Below are 10,726 nucleotides of genomic sequence, written 5' to 3' on the forward strand. Positions count from 1 at the left end.
AGAGTGTCTCCTGAAAGAAGTGCATATTAGACCCTGTATAATGCATGGTTTAAACACCAAGGGTTTTCCCTCAGAGTTTCGTGCAGTTTTCAGGGCCAGCAAGAATAAGCCATTCTTAATGCACAATAAAACTGAAGTCTCAACAGTCGTGAAAAAAAACTTAGAGCAACAAAAATAAATAATAAAGCATAGAATAATACAGTTAAAGTAACTGCATTTGGTGCATTTATATATATATATTAATTTTTATGTAAAACTGATTTTTTTGTAGAGTTTTAGTGAATAAACTGCTCTTGATCCCTCTGTCTGGTTCTTAGAAGCGGTGGAAGGATGAGAGTTGGAGGAGACTTGCTTTTCTCCGTCTCCTCTGCTCGTCTGTAACTAGAGCCGGGTCAGGAAATGAGTGTGGCTTTCCGTGAAGCACTGGGCACAGACGCTGAATAAATTGGTGAACAAGGAGTGATATTGTGTGCCCTGCGGCTCCCCCTGGCAGGTTGTGCTTTGTTTGGCGGGGGTGGGGGGATTCAAGAATGCTGGAAGTGTGCTAAGTGCAGAGGAATCCAGAGGGGTCTTAACCCCGTGGTTGCTGAGGATCGACTTAATACAAACAGGTCACTGCAGGGGCTTCTAATGGTTGGGAATAGGTTCTTATGGACAGATATTAGAGTGCAGCATGGAGGAAGACTGGTGTCAAACTGAAGCGTGCAGAAAGCGGAGTCCATTTATAGTCAGAAATGTGTCAAATTGTTATGTTACATACTACTTGTGTCCTGTCCACCAATTGTACAGCGCTACAGAATTTGATGGCGCTATATAAAACAATAAATAATAAAAATAACCACACCTTCCTTATTAATATGATTGACATTACAGAGCAGGCTGCAGATACTTTGATGTCATGTGATGAAGCACTGATGTCAGAATGCTAAGGGGATGCTGATGTCAGACCGAAGGGTCTTATTTTGCACTACAGTGTGAACGAATGATCGATGTCGAGTAATGTCACTTTTTCTAGTACCAGGACCGGAAATAGTGGATTGGATATTTTGTTTAACCCATTATTCTCAAGCTAATGTGTGGGCTCCAGCTGGACATTGCTCACTGAGACTGCTGTCCTCCTGACACTTTTTCTACCCCTGGTTGCCCTTCTACTATGCAAGAGTAATTACAGTTTGTAAAGAGAATGGGGCAGTAGGAAAGTGGCAGTGAATGCCACCCCTGGTTTCAAGAGACAAAAACCAACTTTTACTAGTATGAAATAGCCAGAGTATAAGCCGACGTCTGAGCGCACGCAGCTTGGAGGGATTCAAAGAGTGCCTCACTGGGAGCTTTGTAAGACCGCTGACACCAGCATATGAGAACAGCACTGTAAAAGCTCTCTCATTCGCCCTGACACTTGTTTCTTTTCACTTTGCGGAATCGACTTGCTGTATAAATAATCAGCTATTTCCAACCAAAATGAAACAGGAGCCGGAGCCGTAAAAGACAAAAGCAGCTTTCATAGAGAGGCACATTCTGAGCTCCGGGGAAGGACTGGCTGCGGCCCCCTTTTCCTACATCGCTAGGCCTGGGGCTCTAATCAGCGCATAGGAGAGGGGGTGCAGGCCGAGGCGTGACACTTCAAACACCACATTGAAGTTACCGTACATGTAAGGGAGAGAGGTTTGTCTTGGGATATCTTAAGAAAGGACTCCCTGTGTGAAGATACAGAATCATTTTAGGTAGAAGTTGGGTCTTTAAAATTGGTTAAATACTAGAAAATGTCCAAGAGCACACTGGGAAAAAAGTAAAAAAAATACTTACAATTAACTTCAGAAATGGTATTTTTGGGCAAAACAAAAATACAATGTATTCCATAGTGAGCATGCCGGTCACCGTTCATTCTACAACTGGCCTTTCCTCACCAGCCTGAAGTACTGGAAACACTTAAAGGAAAGGGGTACGTCCTGGAAAATCTCTGTATAACACCATAGTTTCAGGCTCGTAAAAAGGATTTTTGACTCAAAGTCCATTTAGGCAACAGTTGGGAGCCACTCAAGAAAATGGACTAACCATTGTACAATCGGGCAAAAAAACGCGTTCTCAGCATTGTAGACGCTATGATGCACAAATTATTTTTAGCATAAACCTATATGATTGACTGTGCAAGACTGAAAGTCCCATCATCCTCACACAGCAGAGAGAGAGAGAGAGGACACGATTCGGGGAACCATATTTTACTGTAAAAAAAATAAAATAAATTGATCCCTAAAATATACCGATTCCATAACCACCAAGGGTTAAAGGGGGCATTTGGTCACCCTACCCTAGAAGACTGAACCCGATTCAAAGACCAGGCTCGGCATTTAAGCTGCCGTTATTGTGGTGATTATTCTGCTCTTCCAGGCTTTATGTGTTATCACTGAGCTTTCCATTGCAGTATTTCTCAGCTCTAATGAATATCCTCTGTGCAAAAGGCCATTTATTATGCCGTTATCCTTCAACATAAAAAGAACTTTCTGACTTAACTGGTTTTATTCCTACAAGAGGAAACACTAAATATCTTTTGTCAGCATGGTTTCTGTGAACAGAGAAATTCAGCAGAGGAAGCAAAATTTTAAATAAAAAGAAAAATCTTAAGTTGTGCTTTCTAACCTTTCTTACCCTATGAAAGCCTTCTTCGTGTCTCCAAGCCCTCGCTCTTTATAAATAGATCATTTCGTTAATGCGTTTTACCCCCCAAAAAATAGTAGCTAGTAAAAATGTTTTTATTGAATTGTTTTGATGTGGGTTCTTTTTGTAGGTTGCCGTGACAACGCACAAGTAATAATTAAATAAATAGATGTGCACAGTTGGTGTAAACACACTCTTGTCCTTTTGAAAGCCGATTTCCGACATCAGACATCGGCGGTTCTGTGATGTTTTGGACGGATATCTCATCGCTGAACCTGTTGCTGTTCTGAGCGCCGGGTTCTTCGCACTAAATACTCATATCCCAATGATGGAATCACTATTCAGTTTTGGGTGTGTATTTATTAACGTGAGAGTTGTTTCTCCTGCCTGATATCTTTATGCATGATGCAGCGCCGGCTCAGCGTGTTTTCACGGGAAGCTCACAGCCGTTGGTCCTTTATAATGCATAGTGAATACTACAAGATTCTTCCAGGTGCGTTCGTCTTTGGTTGCTCACACACCAGCAGCTAAGGGGTTACAGTCCCATGACTCTTTGTCTTTATCATGAGTATCGTAGTCCACGTCTCTGGAGTGCAAATCGCTTTCTATTCACACTCTAATCTGTTTCCAAAATGACACAGAAACACAATAAGGAAAATACACGTAGCTGCTTTGGTGGATAGAGCTTTTAGTTCAGGATGGGTCAGCGAAGAAAAAGCATGTAGGGTCACATGAGCTTCCATGACCCTAAAGGTCTTTTCCCTGGATGGAATGAAGAAGAGACTGCTGAGGTTCCAAAAGCTTAAGCGACTTCACAGCTTCTATACTGGCACAGTAAAGACTACATAGAAACACGGAATTGGATGTCCGACCATTTTTTTCTGTTGTAAAATTGACAAAGCTCATGCTTGGTATTTTGTCTTGTCTATGTTCACAATAGAGCTATGCGGATGCTATTCATGTTAAAATGTCCTAATCAGAGTAGCCTTTTCTGCTGGAAAGCTGTTCCATGTATCTACCACTCTCTCGGATAAACTAAAAACTTACGTAACATCTAAGCCTCTGACGCTTTTGCTTTAGTTGATGGCCTCTCTTCCGAACTGTTCTCCTTTCAAATATATTTACTTCTTTGATTCTCTAATGTTTAACCCCAACTCTATCTTCTCTCCTCCAGGCTACACAAGTTGGAATCCTTTAACCCCTTCATAACCGGTAAAGTGCAAGGTATGTCACAAAAAGCTATTCCCATTATGTGTTATAATAATAATAATAATAATAATGATGTAAATGGGCCAGATGGGGAAATGTGGAATCTCCCTTATAACTGGCCCATCGAGCCGCCCCACACCGGGGAAAGAATTGTTTTCCCTTCTTTCACTTTTGTCCGGTTTTATTCCTTAAATTATTGGGCATAAATTGGGTTTCAAAAATATTATTTGAGTCAAAGGAAAATGTAACAAATTAATGAAAGTCACTCTTGTAATTTTTTTCTTGATTTTTCGTTATCCTGCAAACCTTTCGTTATTTTTAAGCCCTTCTTTGAACTCTCTAAAATATCTATATCCTTCTGAAAATTGGGCCCCCAAAACCGGACGGAATATTGTAATGTCTGCGCTGTTCACCTGTACCTGTGCAGGCCATTGTACAAATACTACAAGAAGAAGCCTTTCTGCATAGAACATGTTTTGCAAACTGGTCTAGTCTTGGGGGGGACGAAAAAGCTGATTGATTTCTATCATTGGTCCAACAGACCCATTTGTATTTGCACCAGACATTTAGGACAACAGAAGCCAACCACGTTGGCCATTTTTTCTTCTCATGACACATTTTTCGTGTTGCTGATCCATAAGTAATATGTTGCCATACAGTATGTGAGATGTGTAACTGAGAAACTGATTTCCTTTATGTGCTCTTATACATCACACATACTGCGGGGCTGGCACATATATATATATATATATATATATATATATATATAAATATATGCCCTAGGGGGGGGAAAGTAAATAGAACAATGTTCACCCACTTTCAGTAATGGTAGCTTAACATGGTTACCAACAACAGGTTTCAATATCAGAGTACATTTTGCAATACTTTATGCATATACATTTATTTGCATTTATTTACTGTATTTCAGAAGTATCTACTTTATACTGTATTTTTTTCTGTGCTCCTTTTTAGGATTTTCCTCTGCGTTGAGACATTAAGGGGGTTCGTGATGTAAAGATCTGAATAGCGCACACAGAACATGACTGAAAATTGTCAATGATCATCTGGAATGTTTACAAGGTAGTAGCATTTTGTCAAATGGGCATTTAATGGTCTTTAACAGAGCTCCAATTGTTCTGTTATGAGACCCTGTATTTGATAATATAGGTGATATGGATACATTATTCTTCACGTGATATTACTGTGGCAATTTATAGACTTCCTGGAAAGGCAATATTTCTTTCAGATTTAGATACTTTTACCCATATAAGTATTTCAGTGAATAGCACCGCACAGGTTATCTTTACTTTGCATGAATGGCTGCCTTAACTACGTTGAGTAGGCATCAGGGACGTATTTCAGGGCTATTATTGCTTTTCAATGCTCCGCCCGCGGAAAATGTAATTTCTGTTTTTTCCAATGTTATTGTGTAGTTTTAATAAGCAGCCTCAATGAGTTACTTACTTTCACAATTTATGGACATTTGATAATTTTTTAGTGATTAAGGTAGACTAATATAATGTCCTTTAATAATATAATATATATATATATATATATCATTCTATTGCTTCTTTCCAAAGGAATCATAGAATTCTGTGTGCTGATAGGTTAACAACCTACATAGGAGTGCAAAATGCTTCATTTTCTGTGTCCTCTTACTTATATTTTTTATATTACAAACTATATTTTTAGGATTGTGTACATGGTTTAAAAAGTAAAAAGGAGGAAATTATATGATGGAAAGTATAAAAGTATAAAAAGTATAACAAAATTGTGACCATAGTGCTCCTCTTCAACCGTGAGTCGCCTAGAACAACCTCTCTATATATAATAGCACTGATTGTATTATTTATTTAATGGTAACCATAGCAAAAGACAAAACAAATGTTAGACACTTAGGGCGCAGAATAGTTTCCCTCTTTCATTCCCTATCAATCTAGGTTGTCCCTGTGCTTGGACCTATTTTCAGTCTCTTCATGCCATTTTCCCATTCCTCAAATACCAGCCGGAGAAACAGAAATCCAGGGACATGAATATTGGGCCCCGTAGGGTTCCATACAAATCCACCCTGCTATATATTTCCATCGTAGAAATAAACAAAATAGTTTTCTACCAAAGATTCCACATATTCGCGCGTTTCGCAATCCTGCCATTCTCTGGTTAGACCTATTTTAAAAATGTATTGTTTGGTAGCCGAGGCCCCTTAGAATAAGATTTTCCAATAATTCCAAATATTGCTAACTTTAGCTTCAGAATTGTGTGTAAACAAAGAAAACAACATTGTAAAGAATGGATTTCTTACTAGGTATGCCATAGGTATGGTGGTTTATGTTACAGGAAATGTGTTGCGCAACAACGTAAATGTGTTAGAAATAAACACGCTGGATGAAAAAGTCACAGGCTGTAGGAGGGCTTTTTGTATTTAGAAGTGCTTGTGGCGGACGCAGTGAGCCAAATGCTATTTTTAAGCCACGGCACCTTTAAAATAGTGTTTACTTCCGTTGGTAGTGCATTAACCCTTTAAGCACTAGAGGACTAAGAAATGTTTAGCTTTCTAATATGCTGTCCACCCCCTTTATGGGCATAGAGGGGTTATTTGAGCTCAGACCTGTTGGGTAGACTTTTGGCTAGTACTTGGCTAGTTGGGGGGGTACACTTTTTTTTTTTTTTTTTTTAGTTTATGACTTCTGCAAATGTTTCAGTTTGTACAATGACAGGCTGATTTGTGTATCATTTAGTTTCTGTTGATATAAAGAAGAATGTGTCTGCTTGGAACCTGACGCATATTTTTTTATGTCAGTTGAAATCAATCAGACTTTTTTTTTGATAATGTATGTAATAGAAATGCCGGTCTGTGGAAGACTTTGAAGGCACAATCGAAAAGTGTGTGCTTTGTGCCCGAGGGTATGTATAGTACAAGTATACATCTGTGAAGCTATAAGAGGAGCGTGTCTTTGTATTATTCTCTCCTTCCAGAAGAGAAGAAATTACGATGTTTAGTAAAATAAATGTTATGCAGAGGTTTCAGGGGAGCACAAAACACGGCTTGTTCAGAAAAGCGAGTGAAACACTGAGCTTCTTATTCCATGCGGTTTATAAATGTAACCCAAGATTTTTTCCTTCTGCTTTTTCAAATCAACAAGGTTTGTTTGTAATTTCCCCCAGCCCCCTCCTCCGCACAGATATGTAGATTATACATAGAGAGGGATGTGTGTGTGTGTATATATATCTTGCTCGCTGAAGCAGCAGAAAGACAGGCTTTGTTATGGCTGCCAACAGGGGGTGACATGACTTGGAAAATATTATTCTTGTAATTTTGCAAATTGCCATTGACTTTTCTTTAATGAGGGCACTGTTTCTTTAACCAGGCCGTTCCCCTTTGACAGCTAGAGGTGTGACTATGGATCTAGCCCCTCCCCCTTTCCGATGCCTCCACTTAGAAGTCCATAGTATGCTTAGTGTTAGCAGCAGACAGAGCTCCCTGCAACAACTGTGATACACTCCCCTACATGCAGGCGGGGCGGGATCTGTCTGCAGGGCTCCCTGTCCTTAACCCTCTGTGCCCTTCGGCTTGGGCTTCTTTAGCCTTACCTTGCTGTTTAGTCTCCTCTTCCCTCTGTGTATCCAAACCCTTTCTTTCTTTCCAACGCTTTCCAGACTCTCATTGTTTCACAACATTTCAGTGTGGCAGCTGGGGGAGAGGAGAACTGCACTTGTGCTACATATCTCGCTGGAGACCACCAGCTCCTGGAACAGACACTCCGACTACAGCTGGAGAACAAGAGCCAAGCAGCGCTACTGGTTGCAGACTGGGAGTGAGAGCATCAGGATTGTTGGCACACCGGGACTGCCATGCGTGTCTGTAAAGGGCATGCTGTCTGCCTGCGGATTGTTCAATTTATATAAGACTGGATCCTGATGAGATTCTTTGGCTTTTCCATACGACCGCTTCCTCAGCTCCGCGTTTCCGTCCTGCATTCACCATCACAACTGTTGGAGATGGAAGGATCATTATAAAAAAAAAAGTGTAATTTGTGTCCTCCGTGACCTAGTTGTAAGGCAAGAAAGCTGATCCCACACGGCGCTCTTCTGGAATGCATTGTGCCCTGCATATAACAGACAGCTGGATATAAAAGTCGTGTGTCAGTATCCGCTCGCCCCCTCTTCTTGCCTTCACTTACAGTTGTTGCCTCATAGACACTGCACAAGTTTGCTGGTTGAAGAGAATGACCCGTTTCTGCTGGCTTTTAACTCTTCCGTTCCTGTGGCAGCTGCTGGCGTTGGCCTGGACGCTGGAGATGGGTCTCTACGACGTGGAGAGGGGGAGGGAGACCAAGTGCGAGCCCATTCAAATTCCCATGTGTCAGGGAATTGGCTACAATATGACCAGGATGCCCAACTATGTGGGCCATGAGTCTCAGGAAGAGGCAGCGGTGAAGCTCCAGGAGTTCGCCCCGCTGGTGGAGTATGGCTGCCATGTTCACCTCCGCTTTTTTCTCTGCTCCCTTTATGCCCCCATGTGCACCGAGCAGGTGTCAACTTCAATCCCTGCCTGCAAGCCCATGTGTGAAGCTGCCCGTCTAAAGTGCTCCCCCATAATGGAGCGATTCAACTTCGGGTGGCCTGATTCCCTGGATTGCTCACGTCTTCCTAGCAAGAATGACCCTAATGCTCTGTGTATGGAAGCACCTGAGAATGCAACAACTGGCGACCCTCCAAACAATGGACAAGGTATGCTTCCAGTGGCCCCCCGCCTTCCACCCCTATCGGGAGCTGGTACAGGCCTTCCCAGTCGCTGTGCCAATCCTGACAAGTTTCTGTATGTAGAGAGAAGTGGAGTGTGTGCTCCAAAATGCACCCCCGGGGTAGATGTCTATTGGTCATCAGGTGACAAGGACTTTGCTTTGGTGTGGATGGCTGCATGGTCTGGCCTTTGCTTTATCTCCACCGCCTTCACTGTTTTGACATTTCTGCTGCATCCCCAGCGATTTCAGTATCCTGAAAGGCCTATCATCTTCCTCAGTATGTGCTACAATGTATATTCTACTGCATTTCTCATCCGTGCTGCAGCTGGGGCCCCCAGCATCGCCTGTGATCGAGAGGGAGGAGCACCCTACCTGATCAGAGAGGGTCTTGAAAGCAGTGGCTGCACGTTGGTCTTCCTGATCCTGTATTACTTTGGCATGGCCAGCTCTCTGTGGTGGGTCGTTCTAACCCTTACCTGGTTTCTGGCAGCTAGCAAAAAGTGGGGCCATGAAGCGATTGAGTCTCACGGTAGCTATTTCCACCTTGCTGCTTGGGGAGTTCCAGCTGTGAAAACGATTATCATCTTAACCATGAGGAAGGTAGGGGGAGATGAGTTGACGGGGCTCTGCTATGTTGGGGGCTCAGATCCCAGTGCCCTAACTGGCTTTGTGCTGGTGCCACTCTCCTGTTACTTGGTGACAGGAACATCATTTCTCCTGACCGGCTTTGTTGCCCTCTTCCATATTAGACGGGTAATGAAGACTGGGGGAACCAATACAGAGAAACTGGAGAAGCTGATGGTTAAGATTGGTGTATTCTCCATCCTATATACTGTTCCAGCTACTTGTATTATTGTCTGTTGCTTCTATGAGAGGCTCAATTTGGCTCACTGGGAAGCCAGAGCACGCGAGGAGTCCTGTAGGACAGCGACTGGAAGTGGCAGGCCAGACTGTACTTTAGCCCACTCCATTCCAAGTGTTGCAGTCTTCATGCTTAAGATCTTCATGTCGCTGGCTGTGGGTATTACCAGCGGGGTGTGGGTGTGGAGCTCTAAGACTCTGCAGGCCTGGCAGGGCATCTTGTGCCAACGTCGGCTTGGGGTAGTGAGTGCTAGGACTCGAGGGAAGCCCAGAGGAGTGGTTCCCTGCACCTTGGGGAGCTGCCCTTACAAACCACCACCACTCGCTCTTCAAGTTGCCAAGTCTGGCCCCTTCATGGACAGTCCAACGCATGTGTGAAGCCTAGTTGTGGGGATAACTCAAGGGATGGGGAATCCAGCTCAGACATGTCATTGGAAAATACACTTGTTTATGCAGTTCTAATGGAACCTTGTTATTAGTGGAGTGCAGGCATTTTGTGAGCAGAATAAACCTCCAACAGGGAAGAGGCATGGAGTTCTTCTGAAAATAAGTGTGTGACATACGAGGAACAGGTCGATACCCTGCCTGCAGCTCTGTTGCAGTGAATGGCATTCTGCAGAAGTCTCCTGTACTTTGGGGTGGTTGGAGCTACAGATGTAAGATCCTTGACTTGCCTGAATGTTGGCTGCTTTCATGTGAACACTGAGCCCTTATGCAGCTGTTTCAAAGGAGCTGCCCCCTCCTCTCGTTCTAAGACTGCAGCAGCGTCCAGTGCAGAAGATATTACCTAGATTGGCATCTGTATGACTTACCAAGTCTATGTCCTTTTGTTTTTCCAGAACCCCGACTGATCACGTTAACATGTGTTGCATTACAGGGGCACATCTATTAGCTACTGAAAAGGGAAATAATTGCTAAATGAAAAGTATTGGTAGGGATAGGCAAACTGTTTCATCCCAGCACCTGTGGACCGTAACTGGCCAAGCATCATGGGAGTTGCAGTCCACAGTGTGCTCATGTTGATTGGTGGACAGGAATGCTGCGTCGATATACACAGAGCTGAATTCAGGTGTTCTCCAAACAAGCAGAAACTTTACCTAATATATGTGCAATGCAAAAAAAAGCGATATAAAGGGCTGTGTTTTTGTTGCGGACACTGCGAAGGTATGAATGGAATTCACCATTTCATTAGTGGAAAATGCAACTGTGTCTAGTATTGGCTCCGTCTGTTACCTCTTCTCCCATGACTCAGTGTGAAG

General features: G+C 42.8%; 1 protein-coding gene across 1 annotated transcript; it reads left to right on the forward strand.

The window, feature by feature from the left end:
• Positions 1-8,087: 8,087 nt before the first annotated feature.
• FZD9 (frizzled class receptor 9) lies at positions 8,088-9,845 on the forward strand. The gene has a single exon (XM_089490233.1). The coding sequence runs from the start codon at positions 8,088-8,090 to the stop codon at positions 9,843-9,845; it is 1,758 nt and encodes a 585-aa protein (XP_089346359.1).
• The last annotated feature ends 881 nt before the right edge of the window (positions 9,846-10,726 follow it).

This window comes from Sceloporus occidentalis, unplaced genomic scaffold, assembly GCF_023333645.1.
Source record: "Sceloporus occidentalis isolate IW3139 unplaced genomic scaffold, rSceOcc1.0.p SCAF_43, whole genome shotgun sequence".
NCBI lineage: Eukaryota > Metazoa > Chordata > Lepidosauria > Squamata > Phrynosomatidae > Sceloporus > Sceloporus occidentalis.

Excerpts from the sequence above, each read along its gene's own strand:
- FZD9 (XM_089490233.1), top strand. The coding sequence starts at position 8,088 with ATGACCCGTTTCTGCTGGCTTTTAACTCTTCCGTTCCTGTGGCAGCTG.